Source organism: Pinus tabuliformis, chromosome 9 (genome assembly GCF_031772625.1).
Source record: "Pinus tabuliformis cultivar Carrire ecotype Pingquan chromosome 9, CPIR1, whole genome shotgun sequence".
Classification (NCBI taxonomy): Eukaryota; Viridiplantae; Streptophyta; class Pinopsida; order Pinales; family Pinaceae; genus Pinus; species Pinus tabuliformis.
In genome coordinates this window covers 1,976,461,517-1,976,484,200 of record NC_142307.1, presented here as the reverse complement: position 1 = coordinate 1,976,484,200, position 22,684 = coordinate 1,976,461,517, and the positions used below count along the sequence as shown (strand labels likewise).

Genomic DNA, 22,684 nt, shown 5'->3' with positions numbered 1-22,684 from the left:
TCTGACGCTATTGAACATCACTGAAACATCACTGAGAGAGCATAACAGCGAAACCCCAATCCTCCACCATAATTCACAAAAAACAATTAATAAGCACAACAATTCCAACCCAAATCTAACAATTCAGTGAAGCATAAGCACATGTGTGATAAGAAAACGAACGTAGGATTGATTTGGTGTTTCACAGTCAGTCAAGTTAATCATTGATTTGGTGTTTCACAGTCAGTCAAGTTAATCAGGGTTTTGAAGCGAGAAATTGGGCTGCAGAGTTTTTCTGTGTAATTGCGCTGCAGAGTTGTCAAAACTATTGTAAATTAAATTATTTTATTGACATATTGAGAGGAAGTAAAGCAAACTTACATGTTGGCTATTCTTCTTCTGATGACCACCTCCCTACTAAAAGAATTGCCAGCCGGAGGGGCCATCGCCAATTCTTCTTCTGATGGCTATTTCCCTTTAAGCAACTGAATGATCGAGTTTCACTGAATGACTGAGAGGTAAGATTTCCCACACTCCTGCCCTCTGCCCGGAGTGAAAAATAAAATCTTTCAAACCGTTTAATACCCAAAATTAAAAACAGTGAGGGCTTCCATCTATGCATCTTCATGGAGGTCGGAAGTAGTTAAAAAATTGTGCATGTTGCAAGAGGGTCATGGAAGCTGTAAAGGTTTAGGAGGGAGTTGTAAGGTTTTGAATTTCGTTGGCGAAGTTATTGATGTTAAAATTCCACCGTAATTAAATACCAAGCCAAGAAATGATAGAAAAGTGAAACTCTAGCAATACGCAAAGTGATAGAATATTAATGTGGAAGGTGATCGTGTTCATAAAATATGTTATTTGCATTAACCTATTGCAAGAAGGAAAGTACAAGGAAAGAGACTCGCAAGAAGGAAAGAGATGGAAATTCAATGTTAAATCTGTGAAAGGTTATCCTGGTCCTAAATATGTTATTGCATTAAGAATTTCTAATGGGTTATTGTAGTAAGTATTTGTAATTGTGTGATTTGAGGAAAAAAAATATAATTATGGGGATGATATAGATAATAGTCGTAAAGTATGAATAGGGGAAGTATTAAAAAAAATATTCTATAAAAAGGAAAATTTATGTAGTAGTTTATATGTTTGTAAAAAATAAAATGATAATAAAGGCGGCAAAGGCACATATTGCATTTCTCGATAAGGCAGGTTTAAATTTTTGAAGACATAAAAAGTCGTATAAATGAGTTTTATTGGGTAGTTCCATAAATAAGTGTTGCAGACAGCCTCTGCAATTTAAGTAGAAATTATGCTTCGCCCCACTCGTCATATTCACATAGATTATCTAGAAACAAGTGTTTTAGGGCAACCCCTGCCATTTAAGTAGAAATTATACTTTCAAAAATATATTTAAAAACAAGCGTAGTCCCTCCCCGCCATGGTAGTAGGCATTCAAAAAAATGCAATTTCTACATAGTTTAACAATATGGATTGAATTTTCAAAGCTCTTTCTTGCTGCTAGGCCTAGAACCAAGAATGCATATTCTTCCTAATAGCATTTCGGACCATAAGCCCATTAAACTAGAGCTTCTAGCTCATCTTGATTTGGGGCCTATCCCATTTCGTTTTAGCCCGCTCTGGATAAAGGAGCCAGACTTCATGCAAATTGTCAAGGATTGTTGGAATCAGTCGGTCAAAGGTTCGCCTTTCTATATCTGGGAAGAAAAGCTCAGAAGGGTAAAAGGAGCTCTCAAAAGATGGGCTAAAACTCTGTCTAATCCGGCTACAGACAGAAAATCCATGAAAGCCTCGCTTGCCTCCCACCAAAAGAGTATGGAGAATGATACAATCACTAAGGAGGTGCTAGAACAGGAATCTCATCTGCAGCAGTGCTACCACAAGGCTTGCTTAGCTGAAGAAGAATATTGGAGATTAAAATCCTGCAATCTCTGGCTCAAAGCAGGGGATAGGAATACTGCCATTTTTCAAAAATAAGCCGAGGCAAGGAAATGTTTTAACACTATCTCGGAGATCAAAGAGGATAATGACATTCATAAGGATTTTGAGTATATAAAGAAAGCAGCCTTTTTACACTTTCAAAGCTTGTATAGTGAGGACAAGGATCCGAATCAATATTCAGATCTGTTAGATGTTATACCTTCTGTAATATCTCAGCGAACAAAGAAAACTCTTGAGGCCAAAATCACTAAAGAGGGAGTGAAAAAAGCCCTCTTTGATATGGATCCGGATAAGGCCCCTGGGCCGGATGGCTTCTCGACCAGTTTTCTCCAAGCTTGTTCGTCGATTATGAAAAGGATCTGCTCAAAATGGTGCAAAAATCTCAGAACACTCAGAAAATAAGAGGCAGCACAAATTCTGCCTTCTTAGCCCTTATCCCCAAGGAGAAAGGCGCCAACATCTTCAGCAGATTTCGTTCGATCTCCCTATGTAATACTAGATACAAATTAATCACCAAAATAATTGCAAACAGATTGAAGCTCATCCTACCCAAAATAATCCCTGAGAACCAAGGAGGCTTCATCCAAGGAAGGCAGATCGTGGACAACTTCATTCTCGTCCAAGAGGCAATTCACTCAAGTCTTCTCCGAAAAGAGTAAGGTATGTCAATTAAACTTGATTTAGCCAATGCATTTGATCGAGTAAATCATAGCTTTCTTTTAAATGTTATGAGAAAATTTGGGTTTGGAGAAAATTTCATTAAATGGATCCGGGCATGTATCTCGGAGCCATGGATCGCCCCTCCAGTGAATGGAAGAGCCACTGACTTTTTCAAAGCTTCGAGAGGACTTAGACAGGGGTGTCCTCTATCCCCTCTGCTATTTGTCATCCAAGCTTCTGTCCTCAGCTTCCTGTTAAACAAAAAGATGCAAGATCAAGACATCAATGGATTGTGTATTGCAAGAGGGGTAAAAAACATAAATCATGCCTTGTTTGCGGACGACACTTTGTTACTGGGACCTGCCACACTCACCTCTGCATCAAAATTCAAAGTGGTTTTGGATGACTTCAGTAAGGCCTCAGGCAGTGCTGTAAATAAGAGCAAATGCCACATATACAGCTGGAATATTACCCCCAGGGTGTTATCTGATATTTCTAGATGTTTGGGCTTCGCAGCCTCTTCCTCCTGGTCTTCTTTCAAATACTTGGGACTACCTGTACACCATAAGAGACCTACAAGCAAAGACTGGCTCCCACAGCTGGAAAAATTCAAGTCAAAAATACAAGCCTGGGCTACTCTTGGCTGAATACTGTTGGAAAATCAGTTTTAATTAAATCAGTGCTTATCAGTGTCCCTTTATTCCAATTCACTGGGCTCCTTGCTCCGGCAACCATCATCAAAAAAATGGAAGAATATATTCGGAGGTTCTTCTGGAAGGGAGGAAAACAAAACGAAAATAAGATTCCTCTTATCAGCTGGGAAACCATTACCAAGCCTTTATGGGAGGGTGGCTTAAATTTTAAAAATCTCTGCCAGCAGAATGTGGCAATGGCAGCAAAGATCATATGGAAAATCATTGCACCCAATCCGGGCAGGGCTTAAGTGGCTCTCTGGAAAAAATATTTCAGGGGATCCCGCACCAGATGTTTGGATAATGTTATTCAAAGGCCTAACTCGGTATTCTTGAAACTGTATGCTAAAGCTGCCCTTCTAATTACAGCGCACTCCCATTGGATTCCAAGTAATGGTAAAAAGGTCAGCATTTGGACTGACAAAACCATGAATAAAGAACCAGTTGAAAACAGAGCCTCCATTAACACGCTGCGTAGCTGGATGAACAGAGAGGGACTGTGCACATTGTGGGATATTTCACTATGGAACAATGATATTTGGGCAGGTTGGAAACGCATCGAGGTGCCGGAGCAATTGACAAATGAATGGACCACGTTACTAGATTGCTTGCATGGAATGGCGCCCACGCATATGAGGAAAAGAGATCAAAAAGGATGGGGAACGAGCATCAGAGGTTACGCAGTCTCCCTGGGGTATATCAAATTGAATGAGCAACCATATGTTCCCCCCAATCCAGCTCCATGGCGAGGTGTATGGCGCACTCCTTCATGGCCCAAAATTGACTTCTTTGCCTGGCAGCTCTGCCACAGCAAAATCTTAACCTATGACATTCTACAGAAGAAAGGTTTCTACGGTCCCTCCATCTGCTCATTGTGCAGTGAGAATGCAGAGTCAGTAGTACATTTGATTCTTGAGTGTAACTTCTCCAAGCAGGTATGGATTTCACTTATTCAAAATCTAAATCCAAATTTCAAGCTCCCTTGCACCATGGCGGATCTCTTTTCAAACTGGGCAACCAGATACCCTGGCCCAGCTCCTAAAAATCAGACCATTAAAACAGCGTGGGCAGTCCTCCCAAAGATCATAAGCTGGCAGATATGGCTTGAACGCAACAGAAGAATCTTCAGAAATACAAAGCAGAATCACAAGATTTTAGAAAACAAAATCAAATGCCAAATCAAGGAGTGCTTAGCTGATATAAAAGATGACTCCAACCTTAGTCAACAGGACATCAATTGGGGATTGATTCTAGGCCTTCAATTCCAACCAGCAGTCAGAAACGCCCCTATCATTAAAGACTGGCAGATAAGGAAGTCTAAAAGTGATTTTCAAGACTGGATCAAAACGCAAGCAAGACACTCCCTCTTTTTTGACGGGGCAGCAAAGGGTAATCCGGACAAAGCTGGAGCAGGAGGTGTTGTTTTAAATCCAATAAGAGAAAAATTCCACTCATATGCCTGGGGTCTCGGATATTCTTCCAGCATTCAAGCGGAGGCCTTAGCCCTCCTTCAAGGTCTCAAGATCCTCAAAGAATTAAACATAAAAGAAGCCAATGTTATAGGCGACTCCCAGATCATCATAAACGCAATGGCTTCCAAATCCCCAGCTATGGATCTTAAACTAGCAAGACTGATAACCAGAATCAAAGGCTTGGAAAGCTACTTTCAGGATTTGAAATATTATCATGTGCTGAGAACCCATAATAAAGAGGTGGACATAGAAGCCAACAAAGTTGTCCTCCTCTCTACCGGAACCAAGATGAAAGACGGAAAAGAATCATGGGAACCCATTCCATAATCTGATCGCTTCCATGTTCTACTGCTTGATATGAAATAAATTTGTCTGCATCTTCAAGTGGGGGAAATCTCTAAAATTGATTCCATGGACTCTTTAGCAAAAAAGAACTCTGCAAGCTCCAGCTGCATACTTAGTCACTGCAGTGAGCGGCAACAGGGCAAAGAGATCTCCAATGTAATCATATTTTCGGCATTCAGGCCAATTTGAATACAAACACTCCATAACCGTTTCTGTTAAAAAAAAAAACAATATGGATTGAATTTTATTATTTTTTATTAATATTTAAAATCATTTATCTGCAATCCCCCGATTGGGGTGTGAGATAGTTAGAGGCTTGCTTGGCTTGATTTTCATGACAGAGCTTTTTAATGTTTTGGGACAGTGGGTGGTATCTCCCACGCCCTCACACGTGTATTCATTATGATAATATCCAGTGTCGTAGATCTTGGCAGATCCACGACGTGAAAGTTGATAATCCTTGGTGCCTATAGGTAGTGGGAGCGAAGGTGGAGTTAAGACCGTATATTCGGTGTATAAACTCGGGTCCTCAACTTCTCAAGAGCCTAAGTTTGTTGGTTACAGGTTCGCGGCGTCGAGAACGCGAGAGGAATACCCAGCTGTTGTCGGTCTTTGCTCGAGGTTGGCATATAAAGTCTGGTATGTTATAATGCTATCTTTATATCTTGGGTGGGGGCGGCTACTCGGAATAATCTTCACGCTCGGAGGGGAAGGAAAAACTGGTTAAATTAGCAATTTTTTTGTGACTAGCAATATAGGCCTTCTCGATTATGTAATGTCGATTTCTATCTTTTTTGGCAATATTCTTTCTCACATGGGCATGTTTACTGGTTTCCTGTTTTTTATCATCATGTTTTCATTGTATGTTAATAATTGGGTTTCCCGTTTTAAGCTTGAATTGTCAAGGCAAGCCCTGTGGATAGCAAGGGTTTTGGAAAATGATTAGGTCCAAGTCTATGGACTTAGGGCTCAAGGGGGTATAGGGGACACCGTTCTTATTCTGGTGATACCTCCCACCTCCGAAGGGTTATTAATTATATATGCTTATTGGCTTGGGTGGAATTCGGAAGGGGCGCAGTGTTGTCCGGCGTTACATTTGTTTTTCCGACCATTCATTGAGTTAATGCTTGTTTTTTGGGTGGTTCTATGTACAAATTACATTCCAAGTTTGTCTACGTTGTCTTTACTTCTGGCCTCTATATAGTGGGCTGGGTCACGAGCATGGGAAAGTGGGAGAAGGGTGAAGAAAGGGGGCTCGACCTTGGCAGATATGGTGAAGTCTCAGCCCCGTGGTGGAGCCTCGAGTCGAGGTGGAAGAGGCAAAAGACACTAGGAAGATAAATGAAAATATGTAGATCCATCTTCCGCTTGGACTGAATGACAGAGGACCGCGCGACAGAGGACTGAGCGGCGGGAGACTACGCGGCATGTGATTGTGTGGCATGGGACTGCACGACAGGGGACAACGCAAAGGGGGACTACATGACAAATGGGTCGAAAAACAAATTCGGAGAATCTTCATGCCACGGTCAAGGCTTAATGCAAAGGGACCCCAGCGTAAGTGAAACAATTGATTGTGAACTGGGAGGCAAAGGTGAATTTGTAAGCTGAGCCTGAACCGCCAATCGAAGACTTGGGGGAACTAATCATAGACCATAGGTACACGCATGGTCATGTCACCCTATTTAGACAATCCATTCATCTTTAATGGTCAATTAAGTGCATAGTGGCCAAAGCAATGGTTGTGACTACCAACACAATGGCGCATAGTGAGGCCAAGCCGAGTCTACAAGACATTCAAAATGAGCTCTAGCTTATCCAACGTCAGTTGCAGAATCGGAGTGCTCGTCTAGGCCGCATCGAGCGACATATCCCAATTTTGTCGCAATTTGAATTACCAGGATCAAGTGCTAAAGATCCTGCTCCAGTGGAACCGTCGAATGATTAATGGGGTGAAGCTATGACTATTAATTTTGGCTTATTTTTTTATGTTTATGTTGGGTAGCATTTATGTTTTCAGTCTGATGTTTATTAGTTGGTTTTCAAACTATGAGCCTTATAAGGCTTGGCTAAAAAGACTCAAACTATTTATGTTTTGGATGGCTTATCATGTGATTCGTTGGCCAACAAACCTAGTTTCCCATTGGGCAGGTTGAGGCCATCGAACGACCCATATATTTGCAACCTGCATGTTTATAGATGAATGAATGAAAGGTACTCCTAAGCTTACAAAAAAAGATCATTTATCTCCAATATGATTTCTGTAATGATTGTTATTGCAACCATTACACAATACAATGCCATGTAGTTGTTATTGTCCACCATTATTTATATTTTCTTCAACACTTTAATAAGTAGGAGTAAAAATGTAAATGTGTAGACTTAATAAGTATGAGTAAAACTGTAAATGTGTTGACTTTTTAGTAGTTACTACCCACCAAAATTTATGCAGGTCTTTGCCCTTAATAGGGATATAATTTTTTAGTTTCATATATCAAATTACATTTTTTTTATTATTAAAAAGCAACTTAATTATTTTATAATATTTAAATTAATTTTATAATAAATATTGTGAATTAACAAATTCAAAATTAGTAAGTATGGTTAGTTAACATGTTTAAACTTGTATTAGTTGAATTAAATAACTCTATTCATAACAAATACAATGAGATAAATTCATGGATAATTAAGTCAAATTTGATTCAAACCATAATTTTTTATTTAATATATATTAAAAATGTTAAACATTTGAAAAAGTTAACATAGATTCATTTATCTGAATGGAGACATTTGTGAGTAGAGTTATTCATATCTATCTTTTATATGTATAACATAAATCTTTTAAATTGCTGACATGTTTCTTCAAGAATATTAGATGAAGAGAGTTTGATCAAATAGGAGGAATAAAAATGGGAGAATTTCTACAAGCTTAAAGATTAGGTCAAAGGTCAAAGAAAATAACCATTAGGAAATAAATAACTAATAAATAAATGATTAAGTCAAGGGTCAAAGAAAATAGCTATTAGGAAAATTATTAGTCATTTAATTATTATATAATTATTTTAAAAATAAAAACCAGTTATTTGTATTATTTATTTATTTGGTTTAAACTCATCAAAATGAAATGAATTTTAACAAATAAATTAACTTATAGTTAAAAAAATTATACAATTTTACTTAATACGAAAAATAAATCAGTAAAAAATTATTAATAATAAATTAAAATAGTTATCAATTCAAACAACAAATATTTAAGTAAATAAAGCAACTCTATTTTTAATATTTATATTTTTTTAAGGAATATATTCAACTATTTTTCATATATATATATATATATATATATATACACACAAAAAAAAAAATGTAAAACCTTCTAGACAACCTTCTCAACAAAACAATAAGACATTATAATTTTAGTTAGGTAGGATTCGATTCTCCACCACCACAATTCATAATTACAATTAACAAAATACCTCAATTTACCAATCAGTAAAACCTATCTTGTTCCATCCATTTTTTATGCAAATACTTGTTCAAATTTTCAAGGATTTTAGCTTGAGTTGGCTTAATAATGAAAAATCATTTGCAACAACCCGTGAAAATTCCATGTAATAAAAGTAAATAAAGGTAAAATAATGATGTTTATTCCAAGCTAACTGTTGGGCAAAATCCTAGTGATGGGAATCACTTGTGATTGGTTATGGCTAAGGAAATTGGCAAAGGCAGTGGCTAAGGCTTTGGAAAGACAAAATGACAATTTTGGCACAATTATTTATTTTAATAATAGAAATTAGGAGAAAAAAGGAGGTGAAAGGTCATAGGTTGCATGTGAGGAGGAAAATGAAGGAAAATAATGGAAAATGAAGAAAACAGAGGCCTCATTCATAAAAAGGCTTATGAGGATTAGTTGGTAACCTTTTGCCAATTTAGTTTTGGGGCTTTCTCATTATTTTGTCTCTCCCCCATATTCTTGGAGACTTATAGTTTTCTTGGGGCACCCTTGGTGGGTGTGGTATACTTGGATTCTTGAAGCAAGAAGGCAAAGGAAGAGCAGGAAAGTGCAAGAGGGCATCGAGATCAACAGCTACATCGGATTTTCTTGCAGGCACTGAGTAGCATGTATGTTTCCTTCACTAGTTTTGGCATGCATGGCATATGCAAGTGGATTCTTAGTTGTGATATGTCATTGGCATGGAGGATTGCCTGGATTGACAGTGGATTGCCTAGCCTTGTCATTTCCTGGATAGCCATGGTGATTGTGGGTTTACTTTCATTATTGTTTTTGGTTGGTTCTCATGTTTCCTTAGCTTGGGTTGAGTTATTAGTTCCTGGAAGCCCTGGTTGGACAAACACTCTGGAATCCTTGTAATAGATTGGGTTGAGTTACTAGTCCTAGAAGCCTTGGTTGGACAAACGGCCCGACGGCAGCTGTGGGTTGAGGTACTAGTCCTAGAAGCCTTGGTTGGAACAAACACTCTGGAAGCCCTGGAAGGTTTTGATAGAGACCAATCTGATGATGGTTTTGTGATGTCCGACCATGAGGTGGAATCATTGTTTGATGGGTTAAGGTGGATGGCCTTTGAAAGCCCTAGATGAGTTTTGATTGATGTGTTCTATGAGATCCCACATTCATGCTTGGAATATGGCATGGGGGTGAATGGGTGAAGAGAGATTTGGCTCAGCCATTCTACGGTCGGGTGGAATGTGGAAGTCCCATCCCGACTTTGGATTTTTGAATCATTAATGAAAGGTTATTTCTCCTTATATCTCTACGAGTATTTTGATGGATTATATGTGGTCTATATGGTTGTACTTTCATGAGTATTTTTGTTGCTATTATGTTTGCTATGTATGTGTTTTACGACAGCAGTCGTGTATGGGTTTCATCATGTTTTTACTTGTAATTGAATGATTAACGTATCTATGACCTAATGGATGGAATGGCAGTTGATGTTTTTAGGCATCAATGGTTCTTAGCGATTCTCAGTTAAGCATGAGACCCATATGCTCAGAATTGTTATTTACACATGTAGGTTACATATTCGTGATATGTTTGACGAAATGTCTGTCATGGCTAGTAGGGGTCCAGTCAAGGTCACAAACAAGTATTTTCTTTATCATTGTCATCTCCATGTTATTTTATTGTTCTTAAGAGATGGTTCAGTTATGGGCAGCGGCTTGGGCTTTGGGGTTGAAAAAGTGGCTCAAATCCCAGAGAAGTTGGCATAGCACTGACTAAATGAGTCTTTGGACGTTGGTAGGTAAGCCTGTGAGATCGACTTTGGGTTTTTGGACATTTTCATGCCTATAGCATGAGAGCAACTGAGGTTTAAGTTGTACAAAAGTTTAGTGGTACCCAAGGGCAAGTTGTCTAAAGTGTCGGATTTGTTCCTAAAGGTCTTGAAGCTGATGTTGAATGTCTGTATGGTGTGTTTATGTTGGTTCCACTTCCTTAAAATGACTTAGGAGGTCGAATCAATACTAGTGGCATCTCGTCACATGTTTACCCCGACTAGGCAGTTGCTTGGGTAGATGTGGGAGGAGGGTGTTACAAAGTGGTATTAGAGCATGGTTCACCCCTTAGATTGGATGGGTTATGCATTGGTCATGCATGCATGTCAGTTGCATGTGTGTCTCTCACACTTGCATTCCATGTGCTTGTTGCATTTGCATAATGTTGTTCATGGTTGTAGTGATGTCATCATGTGAAACTCAAGGTTGTTGTGGTGGAATGCAACGTCGTGAGTGTATGACTGGTTACATATCGATTTATGTTTACATGTATCATTGTAATATGCTTAGTTACATTCTTGCATAATAGTATTGTCTTATGGATTAATCACATTCTTGAGATTTGGTCGACATTTCAAACCAACTAATGTGGTTCATCCTCAGGACAAAGGTGAAAAATCAATCTTCGCAACTGTTTAAATAACAAAGAAGCATCCTTGCCTGAAATTAGCCGTTATGAAATAGTCGTTATGAGCTAGCCATTAGGAAAAGGTTGTTAAGAATTAGTTAATGGGATATAAAATTAATTAATTAATTAAATATTTATTTACATATTCAATAAACTAATTAAAAAAGGATTATAATATAATATAATAATAAATTAATGGGATAATATTTATTTATTGAATATTTCTATTCATTTTCAGGGTTATAAACTAAATAGTATTTATGTTTTATTAATTAAATTGTTAATTAATTTTATTTACAAAGAGATAATGTAAAATAATTAATTCTACATAGAATAAGGATGAAATAATAATAAAGATAAACTCATAAAAAAGGAAAAAAAAAAAAAAACTAGCTATGCCTAAAAAAAATTGAGACAAAAATGAAAAAAGAAATAAAATAACAAAACATAGAGGATAGAAATGAAAATAGTCAAGAGGAAAGGGCAGGGATCCAACTCCTGCTCAATTTCCAACCATCATCTTTGTTGAGATTGATCGCATGTTTTTCAATCTCAATGCCTTCTCTTAGCTTCATATAATGGAAATGATTAATCTTGGTGACGACATGGGTATCCTCGAAGAAAACGTGGTGCTTAGATTTCGTCACATGTTTGGCTAAAGTTGAGGAACGTGAGCGACTGTGTCTAATGTCTACTGCATGTTCTTGGATTCTTTGGTTGATGGATCAACCAGTTTCACCAATGTAAGGAACCCCACATGAGCAAGGAATTGAGTATACCCCTTTCATGTCTTTAGGGTTAATTGGGTCTTTAACAGATCTAAGAGAGTTTCTAATGGTGGTAAGGGGCTTGAAAATCGCAGCAACTTTATTCTTTTTAAGAATATGAGCAATCTTATCTGTGGTCCCCTCGATGAAGGGAAGCAACACATTGGAATTACGATCATCACGAGCAGGCTTAACTCGAGATTCTTTACATGCTCTTTGAAAGGCTCTGAGGCCTTCTTGTCTGCTATAGCCATTATTTTCAAAAACTCTCAAAAGATGACACTTCTCTTCTTCAAGGTGATTCTCATTAGAAATCCTAAGAGCCTAGGCGGCAAGAGTGTTAAGAACTCCCATCTTTTGGGCCGGAAAATGATGAGAAGTGGCATGAAGACATTGTTCGGTGTGAGTTTTTTTGCAAAAAACTTGGTGAGAAACAGAACCATCATCCATCCTAGAGAGGAGAATATCAAGAAAAGGAAGGCACCCATTAACTTCGACCTCCATTGTGAATTTGATGGATTCATATTGGGAATTAAGATGATGGAGAAACAAATCTAATTTCTCATGGTCATGAGGCCAAACAACACAAGTGTCGTCAACAAACCTTTTCCATTTCTTAGGGCGGAAGGAGCAGAGGCCAAAGCTTTGGTCTCAAAATCTTCCATGAATAAGTTAGAAACTATGGGGGAAAGAGGAGAACCCATAGCAACCCCACAAGTATGTTCAAAAAACTCACCTTGGAAGTTGAAAAAAGTGAAGGTGAGGCACAGACCTCCTAACTTGGCAGTGTCATTATCATTTATCTGATTAATGACTCTTATGGCCTCTTGAATGGGGATCATGGTATAAAGGGAAACAACATCAAAACTCACTAATTGATCCCCATGTTCAAGTCGAATATATTTTACCTCTTTGATAAATGAAGTAGAGTCTTTGACAAAGGACTTAGTGCGACCAACAAGAGGTTTGAGCTTTTGAGCCATGAATTTAGTGAGAAGGTAAGATGGTCCGCCTATTGTGTTGACAATAGGTCTCAGGGGGACCCCATTTTTATGGACCTTCGGAAGGCCATAAATTCTGGGGGTAAGAGGATTGCTCTCGATAAGATTTTTGCTAAGGGGATTAAGAGAAACATTGGATTTAATGGCTAGCGTGATTTCTTTAGACACTTTTTTAAGGGGATTCTTTTTAAGTTTAATGTAACTACCACTGTTATGAATATGGTCAATCATTTTGTTAACATAGTCAGCCTTATCAAGGATAACAAGGGCCCCACCTTTATTGGGCTTTAGGACAATAATAACAGGGTTTCCCCTTAAGGATTTTAAGGCAAGAAACTCATTTTTGCTAATGTTTCTTTTAGGAGGCTTAGCTTTCCTAAGCTCAATAGTGCAACCCTGCCTAATAACCTCCTTGACATTAGCGGGAAGGTCCCTAATTCCAAATTTGATGTTACATATAATATCATCAATTGGATTTTTTCTAGGGGCAAGGGAAAAATTAAGCCCTTTATTCAAGAGTTGAAAAACAAAAGGATCTAACTCTAAACTAAAAAGATTGATAATGTTTTTAGATGAATTATTATTATTATTATTATTCATTGTAATATTCTTGTTATAATTTTTATTAGTTTTGTTGGAGTTTTTTTAGAAAAAGACTTTTGTTTTTATTTTTATCGATATGGATCACAAAAGTCTAAGAGTTTACATTCTTGCATGTTTGGTTACATTCTTATATCCTTGGTTGCATGTATCATTCTTGCAGGTTTGATTTCAAGTATCGTTCATTTATGTTGGATCATGTGTGCTTATGCATATGTGTAGGTGGTTACGTATTACTTATGCATATTCATGTTTGCATATGGTCAAGTGTACAATGATGTAGTGGCTGTTGTCATGCATGAGATCGTGGTGTATGTTGTTGCTAAGGTAATGCATTGATGACTGGACCCTAGCTAGAATGACGATGGCATGGTCATAAGCTTATGTATTAAGTTTCTATAAGCTGTCATGATTATATTATACATGTATCACATTGATTTGTTGATCTTGCAGACAAGGTATCCTCCCTGAGCTATGCTAAGGTAGGTTGGTTTATTGTGATTTGGTTTAGCTGACATGATATACCTTGCAGGAAGAAATATCAAATGGTTAGCAAGATGGTTGACTAAAAATACTCTTCCTATGAATCCGAAGAGTAGTATGGTGTTGGGAACTCTTTCAATTTGGCAGTTACAATGAGAAGCTTAAATGAAGAAATAAGGAGTTGTAAGGCAGATAATGATAGAATCATCCAGGCACAAGAGAAACAAGCAGAGGTAAACGTAGTGATACTTCATAGCTTGTCAGATTTGTAGCGACAAGGACCACATCGGATCAGCTATGAGCAGGAGGATAGAACTAATGGGGAATATGGTAGTCGGTCGCATGGTGGTCATAGGTCATATAGAGATGACATGATTAAAGATGGCAAATTGTTGGAAACTCTAGATAGGAGAGGAGATAGACACATGTATTATTCTAGTTATGATTCAGATAGGCATCATAATAGTCATCGTTGTCATCCTTATAGGAGGAGTGATAGGGGATATTTTCTGGATGAGTTTAAGAAAGCAAAGCCACCAACATTTGATGGAGCGATGAAGAAACAATAGGATACTGAGGCATGGTTGCTTGGCATGAGGAAAATCTTTGGAATGCATGACTATTCAGAGAACATGAAAGCTAGAGAGGCTACATTCAGTCTCAAAGGTAAAGCAGACATTTGGTGGGAAGATGTGAAGAATGTTAGATACATTCATGAGGAGGATTTGACTTGGAGTGAGTTTGAGCGACTATTCAAGAATAAGTATTTGTCAGAGAGATACTTTGATAACATAGCAGAATAATTTTATGAGCTAAAGATGGGTTCCATGACAAATGATGATTACACTAGCAGATTCTTGGAGTTGTTGAGGTATGTACCTTACCTCACAGAGGAAAATGGAAGATTCAGAGGTTCATTAGTGGGTTACCAATGGAATTTAAAGATAGAATTGAGTTCGATGAGCCTAGATCATTGGAGGAGGCCATTCATAAGCTAAGGCATTGCTATGAACAATCGAAGTGAAAAACTGAGACTAAGCCAGACTGGAAAGGTAATGCAAGGAACAAAGAAAAATGGGACAAAAAGCGAGCAAGGCCTCAAGATACAAGTAACAAGGATAATGTTGCACCACCTAAGAAGTTCAATGCATCAGATAGAGGACAGGATTCCGATCGAGAGAATAGAACAAGGAGATGAGATAGAAGTCTATATAGTGTTGGATTTGTGACAAGGATCATCGCAAGAGATATTGTCTACAGAATCAGGGTAGTAGACCTCAGATATACAGTGCGTAGGAGGCACAGATTGTTGGGGATGTTGGTTAGAGTATTCCATGTATCTATGCAGCATTGGATAACAAACATGCAGAGCATCAGGCATTTATCATTGAGATGGATGGTAAGCTTCGTGATAAAGTTATTTCTATTTTGATTGACCTTGGATCTAATTATAGCTATGTTAGTCTTGACTTGGTGGATAAGTGTGGTTTGAGTAAGGAATTGCATGTAGTCTTGGTTAGTGCAGTTGGATACAGGTACGAAGAAGCAAGTTCATCATTGGGTGAGAGCTTGTGCATTTGATTTGAATGGTATTTCGATCGCAACATATTTGAATGTGTTGGCATTGGGATCATACAGTATGTTGTTGGGCATGGATTGGTTGTATCTTCATAGAACCAAGGTAGATTGTTATGACAAAGTCATTGAGTGTGTTGATGACAATGGAGAACCAAGAGTCTTATAGGGTAAGAAGAAATCTACATTAGTTAGGATGGTGAAAACTATGCAAGCAAAGTGTAGTCGCGGGAAAGGGTGTAAGTTATTTGTAGTGCAAATTTCTAGTGATAAGGGTAAGGAAGTTGAGGATATATATGTGTTGAGCAGGTGCCCAGTTTTACAGCAGTTCAAGGATATATTTCCTAAGGACATTACAGAGTTTCCACCTCACAGGGAGGTAGACTTTTCTATTAAGTTCGTGCCAAGGGAAGCTCCAATATCAAAAGCACCTTACAGGATGAGCACACCTAAGTTGGTTGAGCTGAAGGAAATGTTGGACAAGGGGCACATTAGGCTAAGTTTATCACCACGGGGTGCATCGATATTGTTTGTGAAGAAGAAAGATGGTACTCTCTGGTTATGCATTGACTCATGGCAGTTGAACAAAGTGACCATCAAGAACAGGTACCCATTTCCGAGGATTGATGACTTGTTCAATCAATGAAGGGAGAAGTGGTGTTCTCGAAGATTGATCTGAGATCTGAATACCTTCAGGTACACATCAAAGAAGAGGAAATTTACAAGACTATGTTCAGGACCAGGTATGGGCATTATGAGTTTTTTGTATTTCCATTTGGCTTAACTAATGCTCCAGCTCCATTTATGTGTTTGATGAATAGTGTGTTGCATTCATACTTGGATAAGTTTGTTATTATGTTCATTCATGATATATTGGTATATTCTAAAAATGAGGAAGAGCATGTCGAACATTTAGCAGCAGTGTTGAGGTTGTTGAGAGAGCACCAGTTGTATGCTAAACTCAACAAGTGTATTTTCTTTCAGACTGAGGTACACTACTTGGGGCATGTTGTCTCTAAGGAGGGCATTGCAATAGATCCAGAAAAGATAAGAGCCATCATGGAGTGGGTAGCTCCTAAGAATGCAAATGAAGTGATATCTTTCATGGGTTTGGCAGGCTATTACAGGAGGCTCATCAGGAACTTCTCACAGATTGCTTATCCTATCACATCATTGCAAAAGAAAAGTAAGAAGTTTGAATGGACAGAGGAGTGTGAGGTTAGTTTTGAGTAGCTCAAGCAGTTTTTGACACATGCACTAGTGTTAAAGATTGCAGATACAGACAAAGAATTTGTAGTATGCATAAATGCTTGTAAGAAGGGACTTGGTGGAGTTCTTATGCAAGATGGACAGTTGGTATGTTTGAATCGTGAAAACTGAATGAGCACGAGAAGAACTACCCTACGCATGAGCTTGAGTTGGTAGCGATTATACATGCATTGAAGATGTGGAGACACTATCTTCTAGGCAGGAGGTTCACATTGATGAGTAACCACAGTGGTTTGCGTTATCTACTTGACCAACCTATTTGACCAACCGAATTTGAATGGTAGGCAGGTTCGGTGGTTGGCTATGATCAATGAGTTTGATTTTGAGATTAGGTATATCAAACGTAAAGAGAATAGAGTGGCAGATGCTCTTAGAAAGCGGATACATGTAAATCACTTAGCAACTACGAGCTCCTATGGGATAGATCTATAAGATAGGATCTTGTAGGCAGGTCAATAGGATGTCAGATATATGGATATTGTGCATAGGTTATAGTAGATTAATGGTACAGGTACATGTGATGGTACAGGGGCATGTACATGTGATGGTATAGGTACATGTGTAGGTACAGGTGCAGGTGCAGAAGATGTGTACTATTGCCTTACAGGATATGGATTGGTTAGATTCAGAGATAGGATATATGTGTCGGAAAACAATGATCTCAAGAAGGTGATCTTGAGAGATTTTCATCCGAAACCATATTCAGGTCACCCTTATCAGAAGACACAAACAACAATGAAGAGATTTTACTATTGGCTGAAGTTGAAGAATGATGTAGTAGATTTTGTGGCTAGGTGTTTTGATTGTCAACGAGTGAAAGCAGAATGTAAGAATCCAGGTGGACTACTACAACCAATTGCGATTCTAGAGTGGAAATGGGAAGTCATTTCCATGGACTTTATCATAGGGTTGTTGAGGACAGTGAGACAACACGATTCCATCATGGTTATTGTGGATAGGTTGACAAATGTTGCACACTTCATTCCAGTGAAGTATACATTCTCAGCTAGCGATGTAGCATAGGTATTCATCCGAGATGTGGTCAGATTCCATGGTGTTCTAAAGAATATTGTGTCAGAAAGGGATGCGAAGTTCACTTCCAAGTTTTGGAAGGAGTTGTTTGCAGGTTTGGGCACAAAGGGTGCCTTCAGTACAACTTATCATCCGCAGACAGATGGACAGACAGAGAGGGTCAACAAGATATTGGAGTACATGTTGAGGATGTATGTGATGCATCAACAACATAAGTGGGAAGAGTAACTCCCCTTGGTAAAGTTCACATACAACAATGGTTATCATGAGTCATTGAGGATGAGTCCTTTTGGGGCATTGTATGGGCGTAGTTGCAACACTCCCATCAGTTGGAGTGATCCAGTTAACAATGTATTTATTGGACCAGACATTTGGTAGACATGGAACACAAAATGCAGGTTATAAAGAAAAATCTAACGGCAACACATGATAAGAAAAAAATCTATGCAGATCGGAACAGGTTTTTCAAGGATTTCCAGGTTGGGGAATAGGTGTACTTGCACATCAAACCAAAGAAGAGCTCCTTGCATATTGGATCATGTGCCAATCTGGAACCACAGTTTTGTGGACACTTCAACATTGTTGAGAGGATTGGGCCGGTAGCCTATTGAATTACATTGCCTCCGACAGTGAAAGTCCATGATGTTTTGCACGTGTCATTACTTAAGAAGTATGTTAGAGATGTTGATCACGTGATTGATTGGTTTGTATTGTAGGTGGAACCAGATGGAGAATTCCAGCTAGATCCTTTGTGTATATTGCAGAAAAAGGTGCTCATGCTTCGGAACTGAGAAAGTTAAGTTGCAGTGGAAGCACTTTAGGCCCGATGAAGGTGCATGGCAGATGGCGGATCAGATGCAAGCTATGTATCCTTCCTTATTTGTCGGTTGAGGCAAAGTAGTTTTGGTATGGTGTTTTGGTATATGTTTTGGTGATGTTTCTATATGTACATATGTATGTGGATGTAAATACCGCCATGAACTAGGTCATAAAGCTCCAATAAGAGCTATGGGTGTCATATCATGGTGATGTTATGTTGTTATGTTCATGTTGGTTTGCTTCTCAGCAGGTTGATCATTGTAAATACTACATCAAGCTAAGTTATAAAGCTCCAACGACAATATATTTTTCTTACAATAGTTTTTGTGGTTTTATGTGTTATTGAACACCGAGGACGGTGTTCCCTCAAGGGGGAGGGTTTTGTAACAACCCTGGTGAAAATTCCATGTAATAAAAGTAAATAAAGGAAAAATAATAACCACAGATAATGGGACACTTATTCCAAGTTGAATGGTGGGAAAAATACTAGTGGTGGGAATAAGTTGTGATTAGTTATGGCTAAGGAAATTGGAAAAGAAAATGGCTAAGGCTTTGGAAAGGCAAAATGACATTTTTGGCACAATTATTTATGAAAATAATGGAAAATGAAGAAAATAGAGGCTTCATTCATAAAAAGGCTTCTGAGGATCAGTTGGTAACCTTTTGTCAGTTTAGTTTTGGAGCTCTCTCATTATTCTCTCTCTCCCATACTCTTGGAGACTTAGAGTTTTCTTGATTCTTGGAGCAAGAAGGCAAAGGAAGAGCAGGAAAGCGCAAGAGGGCATCATGATTAGTAGCTACATCATATTTGCTTGTAGATCCCGAGTTGCATGTATGTTTCCTTCACTAGTTTTGGAATTCATGGCATATGCATGTGGATTATTAGTTTTGATATGTCATTGGCATGGAGGATTGCCTAGATTGATAGTGGATTTCCTAGCCTTGCCATTTCCTGGATAGCTCTGGTGATTGTGGGTCTACTTTCATTATTTGATTTTGGTTGGTTCTTGTGTTTCCTTAGCTTAGGTTGAGTTATTAGTTCCTAGAAGCCCTGATTGGATAAACGCTATGAAAGCCCTGTAACAGCTTGGGTTGAGTTACTAATCCTGGAAGCCTTGGTTGGACAGACACTTTATAAGCCCTTAGGGGGTTGAGTTACTAGTCCTGGAAGCCTTGGTTAGACAAACACTTTAGAAGCCCTTGGTGGGTTGAGTTACTAGTCCTAGAAGCCTTGGTTGGACAAATGCTCTAGAAGCCCGATGATAGTTGTGGGTTGAGTTACTAGTCCTGGAAGTGTTGGTCTGAACAAACGCTCTAGAAGCCTTGGAAGGCTTGGATGGAGACCAATCCGATGATGGTTTTGTGATGTCCGACGGTGAGGTGGAATCATTGTTTAATGGGTTGAGGTAGATGGCCTCTAGAAGATTTGGATGAGTTCTAATTGATGTGTTCTATGAGATCCCATATTCATGCTTGGAATATGGCACAAGGGTGAATGACTAAAGAGAGATTTGGCTCAGTGATTCTATTGTTGGGTGGAACATGGAAGTCCCAGCCCGGGTTTGGATTTTGCATCATTAATGAAAGGTTATTTCTCCTTGTATTTCTACGAGTATTTTGATGGATTATATGTGGTTTATATGGTTGTAATTTCATGAGTATTTATGTTGCTATTATGTTGGTTATATATGTGTTTTATGACAACATCCATGTATGGATTTCATCACATTTTTACTTGTAATTGAATGATCAATGTATATATTACCTAATGGATGGAATGGTAGTTGATGTGTTGCGACATCAATGGTTCTTAGTGATTCTCAGCTAAGTATGAGACCCCTATGCTCAGAACTATTATTTACGCCTAAGTTTACATATTCGTGATATCTTTAACGAAATTCCTATCATGGCTAGTAGGGTTCCAATCAAGGTCTTACGAAAGTATTTGCTTTAGCACTGTCATTTCCATGTTATTTTACTATTATGAAGAGATGGTTCAATTATGGGCAGTAACCTGGGATTTAGACCTGAAAAAGTGGCTCAAATCCTAAGGACGTTGGCATAACACCGACTAAATGAGTCTATGGACGCTGGCAGACAAGCCTATGAGAGCGACTTTGGGTTTCTAGACGCTGTCATGCCTATAACATGAGAGCGACTTAGGCTTAAGTTGTCGAAAAGTTCAGTGGGACCCAAGGGCAAGCTGTCTAAAGTGTTGGATTGGTTCTTGAAGGTCCTGAAGCTGATGTTGAATGTCTGTATGGTGTGTTTCTGTTGGTTCCACTTCATTAACATGACTTATGAGGTCGAATCTTATCATAGTGACCTCTCATCGCATGTTTACCCCAACTGGCCAGTTGCTTGGGTAGATGTGGGAGGAGGGTGTTACATAATTGCACATATATCTAAAAATCATGGCATAAATATTGTAACTGCATCCAAAAATTATGGCAGAAAAATTTGAGGCAGTTATCCACATGGAATTGTTTTCTACAAAGGTTGCAATAATACCTTCAGGTTATGGTCCAATTAAGTTATGGGCTCTATGGCATTTAACGAGTTGGTGTTTTGGCACCCGCCTCACATGCAAAAGTGTGTGGAGGCATATGAAAAAAGTGTGAATGCATTGGTCTATTTAATGGAAGCTTTAGTTTTAATGGAGAGCCTAGCGCCCTTGTGCTATGGTGATTTTGTTAGTCAATGGAAGGTTCTATAGTCTTGTATGGGATGGCTTAGAGTGAAAACTCGTTGTATTGACAAAGTATTCATGGTAGTGAGTTTGGGAAGAAATAGTTGGTATGTGTTTGTGGAAGCAACTAGTGACATGTTCTGGAGTGGTGAGGGGAATAGTTGTCAGTCCAGACGTTCAACATTTGGGATCTCAGTATAGTAACTCGCAAGCGAGTTTCTTCTTCATGCTTCACTAAAAAACGATTATGCGACGACCTTGGCAACTCAGTGGTGCATGCAAACTCTAGGTTGGGATTCTCCTAATGGCATCAAGGTAACTCTACAAGAACATCCCCTATTATTACTTTTATTCAATTCAAATACAGGTAGTGGTGGTGACATTATCTTAACAGTCTGGTCCTAGGCTAATGTTCTGGTAGGTAGTAGTTGGGTGCATGGTGGTGGTGTGAGGACCATAGAATGGAGGTTAGAGGAGGTGGTGTGGGTTAATTTCATCGCACAAAGATCTCGACCCACTCTAAATCACTCATCAATATATGTTGTCGAGCCCTTTTAGTCTCTTCCAGGACTGGGTGAGAAGGGGGTGTCTTGGGAGTGTTGGGCCTTGCGCAGGTTGGTTTCATGTCTATGTTATGGTGTTTGGAGGTGTTGCGTGATGTGGTTCTGGGGGGACGGGGCTTTGGCCAGGTGAATCTCTTGGGAAGCAAGCCATGCTCTAGCAGAGGGGTCGTGTGAGGAGAGGAGTAGTGATCCAAAAAGAGCAGAATTGACTTTTTGCACAGTTTATTCAAATATTAAATAAGGTTGCTTTTTAAGTGAATTAATAAGAGAAATTGAGATTTATGTGCCTTAAACTTGAAAACTTGAAATCTGAAAACAACCATGAACAACAAAAATAAGAAGCAAACACAGAAAATTTGATGACAGAGTTCGTCCCTCCTGGACTGCATCTCCGAGCCTGCTTCCAATGGGCGTCTGATGTATTGAAAATGCTCATAAAGTCTTTTTACATCAAAATGATCCATTCTAGAATCTTCTCACATGATTCAATGGCTACAGTCAGCTAAAAGGTCTCTGCGTCATCTTTCCAACACAACTTTCAAATTACAAAAAGGCCCAATAATGGTCGAGTTATGCCTCAAAAGGCATTTATAGGCAACATAAAATAATAACATAAACCCAACCTTCTATCTCATATGCCAAAGGCGTAATGGTTAAAGCTTTTTATAAGCGGGCGGGAGGTTCTGGGGTCAAACCCATGAGCCTCCCATGATTCTTTTGGTATTATGTGGTAAATACAAATATTTTGTATAGTTACAATGGCCTATTCGTGCTCCATATTCGGTGGTTGATATAACATATATGTTGACATTATAATATGGGTATGATATGAATCTCCATCGTGCTATGTTTGGAACCTCTT

General features: G+C 38.6%; 1 protein-coding gene across 2 annotated transcripts in view; it reads right to left on the bottom strand.

The window, feature by feature from the left end:
* Positions 1 to 728, bottom strand: part of LOC149156932 (uncharacterized) — a 275,191-nt gene extending 274,463 nt beyond the window's left edge. Inside the window, exon 1 of one of the 2 annotated variants that reach the window (XM_089438837.1) lies at positions 361 to 728. In XM_089438837.1, coding sequence (XP_089294963.1) covers positions 361 to 425 — 65 coding nt within the window. In that variant the 5' untranslated portion in view covers positions 426 to 728. The remainder of the gene's footprint in view (positions 1 to 360) is intronic. The other variant, XM_089438838.1, reaches the window with a different exon arrangement.
* Between the last annotated feature and the right edge of the window lie 21,956 nt (positions 729 to 22,684).